Source organism: Protopterus annectens, chromosome 9.part0, assembly GCF_019279795.1.
Source record: "Protopterus annectens isolate FY-2018-M chromosome 9.part0, PAN1.0, whole genome shotgun sequence".
NCBI classification, from domain to species: domain Eukaryota; kingdom Metazoa; phylum Chordata; order Ceratodontiformes; family Protopteridae; genus Protopterus; species Protopterus annectens.
The window spans coordinates 129,666,630-129,684,425 of NC_056743.1; the positions used below are offsets into that span (position 1 = coordinate 129,666,630).

The window sequence follows — 17,796 nt, forward strand, 5'->3', positions numbered from 1 at the left end:
ACTCTGTGCATTGACTTTATAAGAGCGAGTATTTGTGTTGTAAAGATGTTTCAGTAAAGTTTTGTCTGAATACCCAATGTAATAGATGGGTGACCATGGTCTATGCAGTGTCCACATGTCTATTAACTACCTTGAATGCAAATGACTCATTCTGTCTTATGTCTTTACAAGAGTTGTACCTAGTGCCAATTAATAGTTAAGCATACATGTACTTTATTATAGATTAGTATTCTTTTACCTTGCTTGAACTACACTATTTTGGAACATCCATTGTTAATGTTGTTGTAATATACTGCGTACATAGTTGTAGAAGGTGGTTGCCTCATTGAGGAAGACCGATCGGTTTGTTTTTGTACTGTAATACACAGTAGAGTCTGCACTTCTTGATACCTTACATGTCTATTTTTTAGTTTAACAGTTGTTCATTTTGTGCTTTATCCTCTCTTCTTTTAATAGCTATATCCACGCTCTTTCCTCTCCACACCATCCAGTGCTGTGTAATTTCCTGTGAATGGAACCTGGATACTACTAGAATGATAGTTGCATGTTAAACTGCCATCTGTCCTGCTCTGTCCTTACAGCGCTCATTATTAATCTAAAAAGTAGGTTGTTTGATTTAACAGCTATTCACTAGTCTGTAGACACGTTGTTAAACTCAGCAGCAAGGAACACTACCCACCTCCATACCTCTAGCTTCTTTTTGCTTAACAAAATATTGTCTTCTTAGAGTCTTGCATTAACTTATCCTTCTGTGAGGGTTTATGCTTGACACAATACATAGCACAGACTTACTTTACATTTGACCATTTAGATCCATACTTATCGATATCTTTGATTGTTTTCTGGGGGCGAATACCTCCTGGCTTGGCTCAACCCACTTTGCTCAGACTCGCTGTGCTCCCCTACTCTACCAGCATTCCCACACACACACCCCACTTTCCTCAGATTTATACTCTATAAGCTAGTCCCCTAACACAACTTCATCCAGCCACATTAAACCTTTGTCACCACATCATTACATCACTCCAATACTAGCTTTTCTTAGAATCATACCCCCTCCCTCCTTGAACATTAACATAACACTGACAAAAGCAGTAGCCACACTGTCAATATCTGCCATTAAAACCAATATTAGCTAATACCACACCCTACTACAACCTAAATAAGATTAAAAATAGCTTAGACTACTACTACATTTACTTCATTAACATGCTCCACCTAAATATTTGTACAGAGTCAATACTACTGGCCATCCTTGTATTCCTTGGACACATTACTTCATATCATAACAATCTACCTCATCATGCCACCTCTACTACACACCATTACATCGACCCCTTCCATCACCCAGTCTGTCCTACACATAAACATCTTTCCTTATAGCCTCAATCCTGATGATCTTCGTGTTTCACTGTTGCAGTCATCACATTTGGGTTATCTGCTTGCAGTAGCCCTCAGTCAGCCTGATTATCAAAGTCTTGGGTCCTCCGTCAGTTGCTCTCTCATCTTCTGTGATGTCAGGTAATCAGGGGTATAAAGCATGCAGCCAACGCCATTACATCAGTCTTTATTGCCGTGCTGTGCCCGAAGCAGAAGCAGTTCGCAAGTGCTGGTCGGCCGACTCCTGAAATTTTCATTTTGGAGTTTCAGAACCGAAGTCTTCAACTAAAGCTAAGTACCCTGTTGGGGAAACTTTTTCTTGCTCTAAACCGATGTCAGTAAAAGTCAGTAATTGTATTTCTTGTGGAAAGCAAATACCTCATAAAGATCTTCATTCGTACTGTATTCCTTACCTAGGCCCCGACTACGACATACCTCGCTGTCGGTTTTGTGCCTTATTTAAACCACAACTATTCATCGTCAGTACATTTTCGCTTCTAAATATTTTGATGCTCGGTTCAGTTATCCAGATACGTCTTTGGTAAGCCACCTGACTACCGACATTCCGAAACAACGCAAAGATAAAGACAGAGAGAGGCTGCCTAGGTCCAAAGCTGCCAACGACGCTTCTCCTAAGCTAGTTGCCAGTTCGCCGGTACTCAGTGATGTGCTTTCGCAGCCCCTAATACCCACTACTTTAGATTCGCAGGGCTCTACTGAGACCCATTCGGAGTCCGGTATGCCGCGAGATGTTTCAACTGTGGAATCTGCAGATGTCTCTACCTTTGATGGGTCCGGAGCCACTGTGCAGGCACCAGCTTCTGAAGGTGTATTCAGGCCTACTGACTTGCATATTAAACTGATGCCATCCTCTTCTTCTAGGCCTAAAACTTGAACCATGCTTAGGAAACTGATGTGCAGACTGCATGGTCAAGCCTCTTTGCCTAAAAAACAAATGATAAAAAGACTTTGTTACTTTAATCAGGGGAAGCCAACCTTCCTCCTCTAAGAGACCTATGACTGAATTTGCTTATGATACTTCTGACCAAGATTCTGAAATTTCTGTCTCCTCTGATGACCAGGATTTACCCTTATCAGCCTATGAGGATTCTGATGCAGAGGACTCTATTCCTTCTGCTTCACCCCCAGAGGATTTTGCTTTTGATGAAACCTTGCATACTCTTAGGGAACATTTTCACTGGGAAAGCCAGGACTACTCTGATTCTAAAAAGAGGCTTAGAGATTTCTTACTCCTGCCCCAACACAGGCCTTTAGCTATCCCTCCTGTGCTGGACATTGACGATGCCTTTTCGAAATCTAACTTGGCCCCTGACTCTTTACCTCCTTCTCCCAGAAAACCTGATAGATATTACAGGGTTCCTGATTCTTATAAGTTCCTTTTTAAAAACCCTACTGCGGACCCTGCGACCATTTCACAGGGACCCAAGGGCATTAAGGCTACTACTGCCAAAAAATCCTATAGAGATTCCAGGGCCCTGGATAGATTGGGTAAGAAGGTATACACCTCTGCAACCTTGGCCATCAGAGCCCTAAATTGCCAGTTTCATATGTTAAAGTATCAGCAGCATATTATTGGATTGCTTAATGCTGTTGATTCCTGATTGTGCTGAAAATAAGGATTTACAGGATTTAATGCATTCTGCTGAACAGGTTGGAAAACATACTTTGTAATGTAGTTTTGATTCACTAGAAGCATCTTGCAGGGCTGCTGTCACCGGGTCTGTGCTTAGAAGGCATACTTGGCTTAAGGAGCAATCTTTGCCAGATCATGTTAAAACTAATTTGCTGGATGCTCCCTTAAATCAGGACTGCCTGTTTGGCAAAAAAGTAGAAGAAGTTCTTAAAAAGATGGAGGAAAAAGCTAAATCTATGCAAACTGTTAAAGATTTCTTACAAGTGCAGCCTCCTAGATTTAGTAGGCATTGGCCCTCAAACAAATTGGTCCTTTCCTGCCTCATCCAGGCCTTCTCAGTTCAAACCCAGAAACAGCAGAACACCCAGGCTTCAGCCCCAGGGTACACACAGGACTAAGTAGTGGGGAGCTCCCACTTCCAAATCAGGGAGTAGTAAGACTCCCCCTATGGTAAGCTGTCTCAATGACTTAACTTTAAAACTTCCAAGCACTTCAAAACTGACTGCCTCTTTAGGGGGAAAGATTGCTCTGCAAGCAAAAAACCGGGAAGTCATTACCCAGGACAAATGGGTTTTAAACATAGTTTCCCAAGGATACATATTTCACTTCCACACTCTACCAACCCCAAACGGTTGGCCAGATCTACCCCCAAAGCAGTGGGCAGAGGCTCAAAAGCAAGTACTCGCTCACTTAAGATTAAAGGCTATTCAGACTGTACCAGAAGAGGAAAAAGGACAAGGTTTCTACTCAAGACTTTTCCTGGTACCCAGAAAAGACAACTCATGGCATCCTATCCTGGACCTGTCTATACTAAACACCTTTTTGGTGATTCCAAAATTGAAGATGCTAACTCTTCACCAGTTGCTTCCCATGATAGACAAAGATGCTTGTTTGGCAACAGTGGATTTAAAGGAAGCCTACCTGCACATCCCAATCAGGGAATCTTGCAGAAAATACCTATGCTTCAAAGCAGGCTGCATGCTTTATCAGTTCTCTGCACTGCCCTTTGGCTTCTCTACTGTGCCCAGGGTATTCACAAAGTGTGCCTAGCTCCAGTTATTGCATTTTGCAGGCAAAGAAATATTCAGATATACCCATACCTGGACGATTGTCTAATTCAGACAGAAAGCTAGGAAATACTTCTGAATAATCTGGCATTTGTACAAAAGGTGTTAACTTGTCTGGGGTACACCATAAACGAAAATAAATCACATCTGGTACCCTGTCAACAAATTATATTCCTGAGAGCAAGCATGAACACAACTTCCCAGATGGCTTTCCTCATGGCAGAGAAACAAATTCATTTCACAACTTACTTCAAACTAGTGGCCAAAAAACCCTGCTGTCTGCAAGGCAAATACTGCAAGCCTTGGGGTTCATGGCCTCCTGCATTCTACGAATTTCATATGCAACACTGCATATGAGGAAACTACAGTGGTATCTAAAAAACCTATGTTGTCAACATTCTCAGGATCTAGAAGCAATGATTCCTATCATACCTTGCCTACAGTTAGAATTTCTTTGGTGGGCAGAGGCCTGGCACCAAAACAAGGGACTACCATTCACTCTACACCCTGCCGCCCAAACCCTAACAACAGATTCATCAGACTATGCATGGGGGGGCTCACCTGGCAGGGAAGTGCATTCAGAGCAAATGGAATCCAAGTCAAATGCACCTGCATCAATCAAAAAGAAATGTTAGCTGTACAAAATGCTCTGACAGCCTTCAAGGACCACATTCTTCCAAGACAATTAATAGTAAAGATGGACAACACCACTATTAATGTGGTACATATACAAGCAGGGGAGGTACCCATTCTTACCCCCTCTGCAGACTAGCCATGGCTCTGTGAGACACAGCCTTTAGCTACCAAGTGCATCTACAGGCTCAATTCCTGCCAGGAAAACTAAATACACTGGCAGATGAACTAAGCAGAATTCTCATGGACCCACACGAGTGGAAACTGAAACCAAAGATTTTCAATATGTTTATCAACAAATGGGGGATCACGGATATAGACTTGTTTGCCTCCCCCCAGAACTGCCAATTGGACAAATTCTGCGCAAGGACTCCCCACAAACAAGCTTGGAAAGTGGATGCTCTGTCCTTCAGCTGGAAAAATATATCAGTTTATGCCTTTCCTCCTCTGCCTCTCCTCTCCAAAGTGCTACTAAAGATCAAACAGGACAAACCAAGGATGATTCTGATTGCACCGGACTGGGCACACCAACACTGGTACCCCATCTTGCGCAGTGTGTCCCAGCTGGCCCCATGGCACCTACCTCAGACCCCTACCCTGCTGTCTCAGCAGGAGAACCAGAATCTTGTACCCCCAGCTTCAAACCCTGAACCTGGCAGCCTGACGAATTACCTAATGTCTCTGTTACCATCCCTCAGTAAACAAGTGTCTGATGTCATTTTGGAGGAAAAGAGGCTTAGTACTAGAAAATCTTATGCTGAAAAATGGAAAAGATTCTGTGCCTGGAACCAATCTCACATTTTATAACTATGAAAATGGAACACTCTGCCCACAAATATATCAGCCCCAACATCCTTAGCTCAGTATGACATCTTTAAAAACACACCTACAAGCTAATTGGATTTGCAACTGTGACTCCTCAGGCTAGTCTAACTACATCTCCTTCTTGCTCACCCACGGTAAACACTCCTTCCTTTTATCAGGAAGTAGACTTCTCTTAATCTTGCAAGTCTCATTCTTCATTCTGCTCCCCTTTTCAACATGTGAGTCTCGTTCCTCTCTCCCTCTCAACAGTTCTAGCTTCTTCTCTAAGTAGAGACACTTGGTGTATACTTTATTATAATACTATCATAATGAATGTTATTTTTATTGTACCGTTGACGCTGTTTATTTTCTCTAACTGTATATTGTACCATTTTGTCCTACTTTTAGTTGTTGAACAACTTATAGTATTATCCCAGTTTTATTGATGTAAAATGTATAGTGTTTTTCTTCTGTACCTGTAAAATTGTACTTTATTTTAATCTGTGTTAGATGTGGAGCTTTTCTCCCCTGGCCTCTATTGAAAAAGGGCTTGCGTCCAGTTGGACTTTCCCGGCAAACAAATATAAAATAAATAAATAAGGTAGCTTTTTTTAAGCTTTTAACATGTTAATATGCTATAACGAAGGAAAAGATAGTGCGAGCTGTGCTGTAAAAATTACAATTATTTTTTAGACTTTTTTGTTTATCTGAAGATTTCTAAGATGAACCGGTTGCCATTCTCTTGAGAGATGGGCTTGCCCATTCCATCTCTTCTATTTTTTCAAGAGTGTTATGATTTTTGATATAAACCAGGGCAGAGTCCAAGTCTTCAAATATCTTGGGACCGTCTGGTAGAAAAATCTTTAGTTTGGCAGGAAACAAAAAGTGTGTTTTCAACTGCGCTTTTTTTAAGTTCTTTAATTAGTGGTAAGAAGATTTTTCTTTTTGCTATTGCCATGGAAGAATAATCATTGTGAAAGCGTATTACTGCCTCATTAACTTTTATTGGTGCCTTCGCCCACGTAGGTTTAAGAACCATTTCTTTATCAGATGAAGACAAGAATGTAACAGTCACAGATTTGAGAATTTTCTTATTTGTATTAGCAGTAGATAAGGACCTTTGGGCTCTTTCTATACCAAATGATAAAGCTTCTGGTAGGTCTAGAGTTTTTGGTAGCCAAGATGTTAAAAAGTTTACCATGTTATTGCCCTCGATGTTTAGAGGTAGCCCAAAGATCCTAATATTATTACAATGTGATCTATTTTCCAGATCATCCAGTTTGGTTTGGAGTCAAGTGTTTTGTTTAAGAAGGAATTCTATGTTATTTTCACTTTTATTCGGCAATCCATGTCGTTAAGTGCTTCGTCTGTACCAGCAATCTAAGTCTTTTGTTGTTGCAAGTCTTCATGTAATAAGTCCATCTGTTTAGAACTTTTTTCTTTGAAGTTGTCAATTTTTGAGTCTGTTTTGTCAATTTTAATTGTTAAATCATGTAGGTTGGTTAATAAGGTTTGCATTTCCGTTTTGAGGATGGAGTCCTGACTGCTGGTTTTTGAAAAGCTAATGGTGAAGATTTCAGATGAGTAGAATATTTCCAAGAGAGTATTTGACTGGAAAATCTGCCCTCTTCAAATCTTTTTTTTTTTAGAAATAATTGTAGAGGATGTAGTCCTTTAGAATTTTGCTAAACATAAATTCCAGTTTTAAAGATAGAAGCCAAAAATTCCAGGTTATAGTAGTTGTCTTAGTGGAGCTGATAAAATCTGCTGTTACTCACTGCTCATTTTGGCCACACCACCCCCCCGGCCTTCAAGAATCTTGAGTGCTGTAACACCATGTTGATTTTGTACTTCTGATTCTGTTTTAAAAATCTTGTTTAAAGGCATAAAACGACCATTGGTTTCTGCATAAAAGTGTGCTTGCGTGCATCTTTAAACATGCAAACACTTTTTATATAAAAACTAAGGTTTTTTCATACCAATTTACAAATAAAATGATTTAAAAATTGCTTCTGAATGTGGAAGACTAAGCATACACAGCTATATTTATAGAGTTAATATTAATGGGGGGTGGCAGTTGCATCACTTTGGATTCTAGCTTTAATTATGCTGGATTAGCATGGGTAAGTAACTGTGATTTAAGTTATGCTATTACCAAACTGTTAAATTAACAGTTTGGCAAAATGTTAACCATTAGTTTTGTCTGTATGCACGGTACTTTTGTGAGTCACATATTTTTGAGTCACAGAGGTTTAAGGACGGAAATGTTACACATTCGTAAATCAAATTGAATGAGGATCACTCATTCTAGGGATCTTAACCTATCCTCTGACTTGAACAAGTCATGCTGGAGAGAAACATCTCTCACACACTGCCACTTCTCTATAACAAGCTTTCAATTTTAGGTGAAACAGAGACCCTCCCTGACCCTCTTCAAATGCAATCTAGATTAATGGGTGGGTGACTGCAGATTCACTTATGGGGTGGAGCCCATGTCCCTCCTGGACAGAAGATGTCTGTATTGGGTTCAGGCACCTAGGCAGTGAGACATTTCCCCGGTTGTGGACACATGGCTGAAGTAACATTCAGCTGCAGAGAAATATGACCGTTGCAAATTCCATGTGGGCAAAGAAAACCACACCCTGCAATGTCCTCAGATTTAGTATCCAAGTGCAGAAGTAGTAATGGGTGTTGTGTACAATGTACAGTACTTGCTTGTGTAACTACAACATATAGAAGTGTGCTACAGCATGGAGAATATCCTGCATGCGACTATAGTCACATTTATGCTCCAGTAATGCATTTTATGTAATATTCCTTAGAGACTGTAAATGGAGTAATGGTAAACACACAGCAGTTATAAAGGCACTGTCCATCGATCACTGCATTTTTAATGCCACTGACATGCCCACTGGCCAGCCTGCTGCAGGCCTGCCATACAGCCTGCATTCTCATGTTCCCTTGGGGTCCATGGGCATTATTTTCCTCCTGTGCATTTGGTTATTGAACTTATGGGCATGGCACCACATTCTTCTCTTTGTCCACTGAGAATTCACAACAGCCATATTTCCCTGCAGCTGAATGTCACTTTAGCCATGTGTCCCTAACCAAATGCGCCACAGTGAAATGTTTCACTGCATAACATATGCCTCGACTATATATATATATATATATATATATATTTTTTGTTTCCTCTAAGACCCCAGTGCCTGGTGTTGACACTGAGTCTGCCAGCTACTCTCATACCCCCCTACTAGATTTACTCCAGTTTGTTGGGGCAAGTCGTGGATGCTAAAGGCATCCTGGGGGAAATGCTCATCAGTGTTTCTGTCTGGGTGGTGGGCGAGATTTTTTATTTATGCCTCACCTGCTCTCTTTTTGCACCCCCTCATGCTCATTGATTATATTTGAGGGCAGTTCCCCACTTTGTACCATACCTGCCATTAGGGAGCATATCAGTGAGTGCCCTTCCACCTGGGACAGGCACATCAACCCCTTCCTTCCTGTTCCATCAGTTGCCTGAGCTGCTAATCAATCTAGGTTGGCTGGGCCATTGTCAGGGCTTTATCCATCTACTCCACCAGAGTGGCTGCCTTGCATTGCTCTTTATCTGTTTTATGCATGATGTCAGAGGTCTCTTTTCCCTTTGGCTCACATTATGATAAGAGCAGACATTAGATGAACCCATCTACTGATTTAAAAAGCATACAAGGAAAGAAAACAGTGAATAAAACATACTGTAACCTAGCATGTTAAAGGCATGCTGCCAGAACTGGAAATTTAAGTTCTCAGATAAAAGTTGCATAGCAGTGCTGGTAAGGAGACTAAAATGGCAGATAACAAATGTGCACTGCAAGCTGAAAATGGGAATATATATCCTTACTTAATAGATTGCAACTTATAATTCTGTAAGGTAATTTCTCACACAGCAGCTGACCACATATTCTGCTTATGAAAAGACTGACAATCATTTGAAGCTATGTGCCTGGCTAAGGTATCCCACTCCAGTGTATACATGTGTTGTGTTTTCATAAGAAGTTGTGTCCACCTACACTTACCGGAGATGAACATTGGTTCTGGGAAAAGAAACAGGAGACTGAACTGCCTTGTCTCTGCTTGTTGAAACGTTATAGAAAGCTGATGGGTTTTTAGATCTCACTGTGGCTTGGTACATCTGCCATGTAATCCACTTGGAAGATGGTGTGCATATGCATTCACTGCTATAATGCCTTATACTGTGCTGGCTATGGACTGCATGCCCTGCTTTACAAAGCAGCACATAGACGTTAGAATTGCAAGTCTCTGCAGCCGACATAAGCAGGTGATATATCTGCTCCATCCCTGAATATATATTAGCATAGCATCTATATAAACGACTTTGTTATACTTTAATGATGTATAATCTGTATTGTATATTATCAAGAGTTGCTTGCTACTGTATAAGCAGTGATAATTCTATAAGTTTAATTTCCTGTATGTTATCTGTATGTCTGTTATTAATCATACCTCTGAACATTTTCATTATATGATGGTCAAGACACAGCTCGTGCATTATTGTTTCATTTGACTCATTCATAAATATTTTTGTAATGTTATTGGATTGCCTAAGGTAAGCCTTCCTGTGTTACTGCTGTTTGTTTTGTTCTTGCATACTCCTCTGAAAAAATAATTCTGTTTTCTTCTCCTTTTGTTTTTTGACTCCTTTACAACAGGTCCTGTTAAGGAGGACACGGCTGTAAATGAGACTGTAACTTACAGTACTGTATCACCAGAAGAGAGCGATCCTCATCATGGGAATGAGGATAATGTAGATGACACCCCTACAACGCTGTTACCTTCTGATGAAAATGCTACAAGTTATGGAACCCCATTTCCCGTTATGCCTCCTGAAGGTGATGAACTTGATGACAGTAAAAAGCAGTCAACAACTACTGCATCTTCATCAACTCAGGATGACAGTGGAAATCAGGGGTCAAGTACATGGCATTCAGAATTTTTAGATAAATGGTCTTCAAGTACTACAGTTTCAGACAGTGACAGTGATAATGGGGATCGGTCTCCAGTTATTTCAGCTGGTACAGAAAATGGAACAGTGGATGGTAACAGCAAAAATGTTAAGTCTGGACGAAACATACGTAAGTGTTGCACTGTAATCTCTTTTGAAACATGAGTTGCTTTTTTAAGATTGATGGCCATTGTTGTTATTCTGTGTTGTCTATGTTGGAATTTCAGTACTTGGATGATTGAGAAAAAACAAAGTTACTGCTATATTGGAATGGTAATTTAGCTTTGAAGACATGGGCTTTGATTCATTGACAACTTACTAGATCTCAAACCCGCATGAGATTAATTTCATCGTGTTTCACTGTTGCAGTAATAACTTTGTGGGTTGATCTTTCTGAGACCACCCTTTTCTGTCCCAAAACTAGAGATTTAACTCCCTCCTTCTCCTGGGATAACATATAAGGATTGCTGACCAATGCTAAAGATAAGTCAATATACCGACTGTACAACTTTACATCCCTTTGTGTTACTTTTATGTGTGATCCATTATCAGTCGAACAGCATGTCGGTGATGGAGCGTGAGAGAATCCCGCAGCTCCTAGTATTTACCCACAAACTTAATTTGCGACAAAGCGATCTTAAAGGCTGCACAGTCTCGCTTTCTGCTGTGCTGGCAGATCATAGTTATCAGTTTGATGATAATGATTTTTCAGATGGCATACTAGATAAAGGAAATATAAACCTTCATATCCTAAAGTTGTTAAAACATAATGAGGAGGTAAATGTTGTGCTGGAATACTTGGCAAAGCTGCAGTACTGTATCAGTGAGAAACTACGCTTTTATTTGTTCAGTTAACTATGAACTGAGCTTATCTATAGGAGGAAACATTGGTATTGGAATAGACATCTCACTCTTCAGGGGTTCATGGTTCTATCTCCAAGGGGGAAGAGTATTTTAGATATTTAACTAAACACATCCCCTTCTTATGGAATAGGCTCCCTTTGCATGCCAGGTAATGCAACACCTTAGACACCTCCAGATGTGACAGTTGTTTCGGTAATCACAGTTGCACCCCTGGGCTATGTAGAGTAGCTGTCCTGGATTAGGCTATTGAGTTATTCAGAAAAGTCTTCTGTCCCCCTTGTATAGAAGCTAGCAGTGAACCCATACTAACAGAATTTTTATTTTATTCAGTGAACCCATGCTAACAGAATTTTTATTTTATTTTAATTCTTTTTGCAAGATTTTTTGCATGGGTGACCTTTCCACTTGTCCATACTTGAACAGCAGTTTTGTGGGAAGCACACACGAGTGTATTACCAGTTAGAGGTATCAGGTCTAGTACCATTATAACTGTATTCAATTAATATTGGTTTGGCTTTAGTTAATATTTTTAAGATATGAACTCCTTTACAGAGCTGTGACTAGTGACTGGATAGGTTACTTAATTCTGGCTAGCACAGGGCCTTGTGTTGCATCCATTTTCATTTGCCTGTTAAGCATTTCTTTTTTTGTAACTCTGCTGCATGCAAGGGTAGGAGTATTGTTATATGTATATGTTATGTGTGTGTGTTTGTGTGTGTGTGTGTATATATATATATATATATATATATATATATATATATATATATAGATTCGTAAAGATATATATTATGTATAATATGTATATATAATGTGTGTGTGCATACATATATATATATATATATATATATATATATATATATATATTTATGGAATTCCTAAAATTAGTCTAAACAAAATGTCGACTTTCAATATATTAACTGTGTAAGGTTGATGACACAAATGCTACTATACATGGACTAAGAAACAACCTCTGCACATGCAGTAGTTAAAAAAAAAACACTACAAAAAACATCACTACATACCATCTCTGAAACTGCACAAAGTTGGAGAAAGTGCATATTACCCAACCCCAAAAATGTTTGCACTCTTGTACACCTGTTGATGTGCCGCTGGTAGACTAAATGGATGTTGACCAATAACACATACGAGAAGTGCTACACTAAATCTTAAACACCCAAGGTCGACTAACAAAATCAACTGCAAAAGGTCAAAAACAACTTAATTGAAACACTAGTACATATATGCCAGGAAAAAGACTCGATGCAAGCAAATTTTGCATTTAAAAAAAAAATTATCAGAAATATCTTTTTTTTTGCAGGGGGACATGCCCACACACCCAATTTAATTATATATACAAATTACAAGATCGAACAAGGACAGGGTAAGGACAAATTTCCCTTCCCCGGGAACTGTGCGATCTTACACAACTGTTGATCAGCTGCATAGTCGAATATATGCGGTCGGTTAAGCAGCTGCTGACCTAACACACGATCAACAAATGTAATAGTTTGTGTGCGTGTATGTGTGTGTGCATGTGTGTGCATGTGTGTGCGTGTGTGTGTGTGTGTGTCTGTGTGTGTATGTGTATATGTATGTATATATATATATATATATATATATATATATATATATATATATATATATATATATATATATATATATATATATATATATATATATATATATATATACACACACAAGATTTTCATTGTGAAAGTTACTGTTAAGTGAAAGCAGTTGTGTACTACACACCACACCATTTATTCTAGTGGTCTGGTTAATAAAGTATTGAGATAAGTTTGGATCTTTCTTGCTCTGTTTTGGGCAGACTATGTTGAATTAGATTATTCTTGCGACCAGTGGTGCCTTGTACAAAGCCTGATGATCATGGGTGGGCTTCAGCCACTGTTGTGCATATAGATCCTGTAGGTCTTTTTTTCATAGGTCATTAATAGATTATCTTGAATGATTTACAACAACTGAAACTTTATATTTAGTATAGAACACCATAACTCACGGTTCTGTACCTGAATGTAGCAGTTGTCAACCTTACCCTACATATTCAATGAATTACAAAAACTGGGTCGGGGGGTTTGTTTTTACAGATGTTCTTCATGTTTCACTGTTACAGTCATCACATTTGGGTTATCTGCTTGCAGTAGCCCTCATTCGGCCTGATTAACAAAGTCTTGGGTCCTGCGTCAGTTGCTGTCTCTTCTTCCATGATGTCAGGTCATCAGGGGTATAAAACATGCAGCCAACACTATTACATCAGTCTTTCTTGCCGTGCGGTGCCTGAAGCAGAAGCATTTCGCAAGTGCCAGTCGGCCGACTCCTGAAATGTTCGTTTTCGAGTTTCAGAACTGAAGTCTTCAACTAAAAGCTCAGTACCCCATTGGGGAAACTTTTTCTTGCTCTAAACCAATGTCAGTAAAAGTAAATAATTGCATTTCTTGTGGAAAGCAAATACCTCATAAAGATTTCATTCGTACTGTACTCCTTGCCTAGGCCCTGACCACGATGTACCTCGCTGTCAGTTTTGTGCCTTATTTAAACCACAAACTATCTGCTGTCAATATATTTTCGCCTCTAAATATTTTGGTGCTCGGTTCAATTATCCTCTTGTGTCTTTGGTAAGCCATCCGACTACCTACATTCTGAAAAAATGCAAAGATAAAGAGACAGGCCGCCTAGGTCCAAAGCTGCCGACAACGCTTCTCCTAAGCAAGTCGCCAGTTCGCCAGTACTCAGTGAGGCGCTTTCGCTGCCCTTGATACCTGCTACTTCAGATTCGCAGGCCTCTACTGAGACCCATTTGGAGTCCGGTTTGCCGGGAGATGCTTCAACTGTGGAACCTGCAGATGTCTCTACCTTGGATGGGTCCGGAGCCGCTGTGCAGGCACTGGCTTCTGAGGGTGTATTCAGGCCTACTGACTTGCGTTTTAAACCGATGCCATCTTCTTCATCAATGCCTAAAACTCGAGCCATGCATAGAAAACTGACACCCAGACTGCATGGTCAGGCCTGTATGCCTAAAAAGCAAATGATAAGAATGGCTGAAGACCTTATTACTTTAATCAGGGGAAGCCAACCTTCCCCCTCTAAGAGACCCAGAACTGAGTTTTGCTTATGATACTTCTGGCCTGGATTCTGAATTTTCTGTTTCCTCTGATGACCAGGATTTACCCTTATCTTCTTATGAGGAATCTGATGCTGAGGACTTTATTGCCTCTGCTCCCCCCCTAGAGGATTTCTCTTTTTGGTGAAACCTTACATACCCTCAGGAAGCATTTTCATTGGGAAAGTCAGGATTTCTCTGATTCTAAAAAGAGGCTTAGGGATTTCTTGCTCCTGCCCCAACACAGGCCTTTGGCCATACCTCCTGTACTAGACATTGTTGATGATGCCTTTTTGGAGTCTAGCTTGGCCCCTGACTCTTTACCTCCTGCTCCCAGAAAACCTGATAGATATTACAGGGTCCCTGCCTCTCACAAGTTCCTTTTCAAAAATCCTACTGCGGATCCTGAGACCATTTCACAGGGACCCAAGGGCATTAAAGCTACTACTGCCAAAAATTCTACCCCCTCTGATAGAGACTCCAGGGCGCTGGCTAGATGAGGTAAGAAGGTATACATTTCTGCAACTTTGGCCATTATGGCCTTAAACTGCCAGTTTCATATGTTAATGCATCAGCAGCATATTATTGGATTGCTTAAATAGAAAATGATGTTGATTCCTGATTGTGCTGAAAATAAGGATTTACAGGATTTACTGCATTCAGCTGAACAAGTTGGAAAACATAATTTGCAGTGTGGTTTTGATTCACTAGAGGCATCTTCCCGGGCTGCTGTAACTGGGTCTGTACTTAGAAAGCATGCTTGGCTTAAGGAGCAATCCTTGCCAGATCATGTTAAAGCAAAATTACTGGATGCTCCCTTAAATCAGGACCACCTGTTTGGCAACAAGGCTGAAGAAGTTCTTAAAAAATGGAGGAAAAAGCTAAATCTATGCAAACTGTTAAAGATTTCTTACAAGTACAACCTCCAAGCTTTAGTAGGCATTGGCCTTCCAAGAACTGGTCCTTTCCTGCCTCTTCCAGACCTTCTCAGTCCAAACCCAGATCCAGCAGAGCACCCAGGCTTCAGTCCCAGGGTACACAGAGGACTAAGCAGTGGGGTGCCTCTACTTCCAAATCTGGGAGTAATAAAACTCCCCCTATGGTAAACTGTCTCAATGACTTCTTTTTAAAACTTCCAAGCATTTCTCAACTGACCACCCCTTTGGGGAGAAAGATTGCTGTTCATGCAAAGAACTGGAAACTCATTACCCAGGACAAATGGGTTTTAAATATAGTGTCCCAGGGATACAGATTTCACTTCCACACATTACCAACACCAAGTGGGTGGCCAGATCTACCCCTAAATCAGTGGGCAGAGGCCCAAAAGCAAGTTCTTTTTCTCTTTATCATAGGGGCTATTCAGTTGGTACCAGAAGAGGAAAAGGGACAAGGTTTCTACTCGAGACTTTTCCTGGTACCCAGAAAAGACAATTCATGGTGTCCTATCCTGGACCTGTCTACTCTAAACACCTTTTTGGTGATTCCAAAATTCAAGATGCTGACTCTTCACCAGTTGCTTCCTATGCTAGGCAAAGATGCCTGGTTGGCAACACTAGATTTAAAGGAAGCATACCTGCACATCCCAATCAGGGAATCTTGCAGAAGATACCTACACTTCAAAGCAGGCTACACACACTATCAGTTCTCTGCACTGCCCTTTGGCTTATCTACTGCGCCCAGGGTATTCACAAAGTGCCTAGCTCCAGTCATTGCATTTTGCAGGCAAAGAAATATTCAAATATACCCATACCTGGATGATTTTCTAATTCAGGCAGAAAGCCAGGACATACTTTTGAATCATCTGGCCTTTGTACAAAGAGTGCTAACTTGTCTGGAGTACACCATAAATGACAAAAAATTATACCTGGTACCCTGTCAACAAATTATATTCCTGGGAGCAAGCTTGAATACAATTTCCCATATGGCTTTCCTCTCACCAGAGAAACAAATTCCTTTGACAACCTACTTCAAACAAGTGGCCACAAAAACCCTGCTATCTGCAAGGCAAATACTACAAGCCTTGGGGTTCATGGCCTCCTGCATTCTTCTAATTCCATATGCAAGTCTTCATATGAGATAACTACAATGGTATCTAAAAAGCCTATGATATCAACATTCTCAGGATCTAGAAGCAATGATTCCTATCATTCCTTGCTTATTCTTAGAGTTCCTTTGGGGGGGCAGAGGCCTGCCACCAAAACAAGGGACTACCATTCACACTACCCCCTGCCACCCAAACCTAACAACAGATGCATCAGACTATGCATGGGAGGCTCACCTGGCAGGGACATGCATTCAGGGCAAATGGAACCCAAGTCAAATGCACCTGCATATCAATCAAAAAGAAATGTTAGCTGTACAGAATGCTCCGACAGCCTTCAAGGACCACGTTCTTCCAGGACAATTAATGGTAAAGACGGACAGCACCACTGTTATGTGGTACATAAACATGCAGGAGGGTACACATTCTTACCCCCTCTGAAGACTAGCCATGGCATTGTGGAACACAGCCTTGAGCCACAAAGTGCATCTACAAGCTCAACTCCTGCCAGGAAAACTAAATACTCTGCCATATGGACTAAGCAGAAACCTCATGGACCCACATGAGTGGAAACTAGAACCAAGGATTTTCTACATGTTGACAAGCAAATGGGGGAGCCGAGATATAGACCTGTTTGCCTCCCCCAGAAATATCAATTGGACAAATGTTGCATAAGGACTCCCCACAGACAAGCTTGGAAAATGGAGGCTCTGTCCTGCAGTTTATGCCTTTCCTCCTCTGCCTCTGCTCTCCAAAGTACTACTAAAGATCAAACAAGACAAACCAAGGACGATTTTGATTGCACCAGACTGGCCACTCCAACACTGGTACCCCCTCTTGTGCAGTGTGTCACTGTTGGCCCCATGGCACCTGCCCTAGACTCCTACCCTGTTCTCTCAGCAGGAGAACCAGATTCTGCACCCTCAGCTTCAAACACTGAACCTAGCAGCCTGGCTAATTACATAATCTCTCCTTTACCATCCCTCAGTAAACCAGTGATGGATATCATTTTAGAGGCAAGGAGGCCTAGTACTGGACAATCTTATGCTGAAAAATGGAAAAGATTCTGTGCCTGGAACCAGTCTCAAAGGATGAGCACAGCAGTGCCCAATTTACCTCAGATTTTACAATACTTAACTGAGATGCTTCACAAGGGCCTGCCTTTCTTCTCCATCAAAATTCACGCCTCAGCCATATCAGCACATTATAACACAGAACCTCCCCTCTTCT

The 17,796-nt window shown here is 40.8% G+C and overlaps 1 protein-coding gene across 2 annotated transcripts in view; it reads left to right on the forward strand.

Moving 5' to 3' along the window:
• The window catches only part of CD44 (CD44 molecule (Indian blood group)), a 284,952-nt gene that overhangs the window by 209,948 nt on the left and 57,208 nt on the right, over positions 1–17,796 (forward strand). For both annotated transcript variants that reach the window (XM_044082648.1, XM_044082649.1), the window contains exon 5: positions 10,251–10,673. In XM_044082648.1, the coding sequence (XP_043938583.1) occupies positions 10,251–10,673 (423 nt within the window). The remainder of the gene's footprint in view (positions 1–10,250; positions 10,674–17,796) is intronic.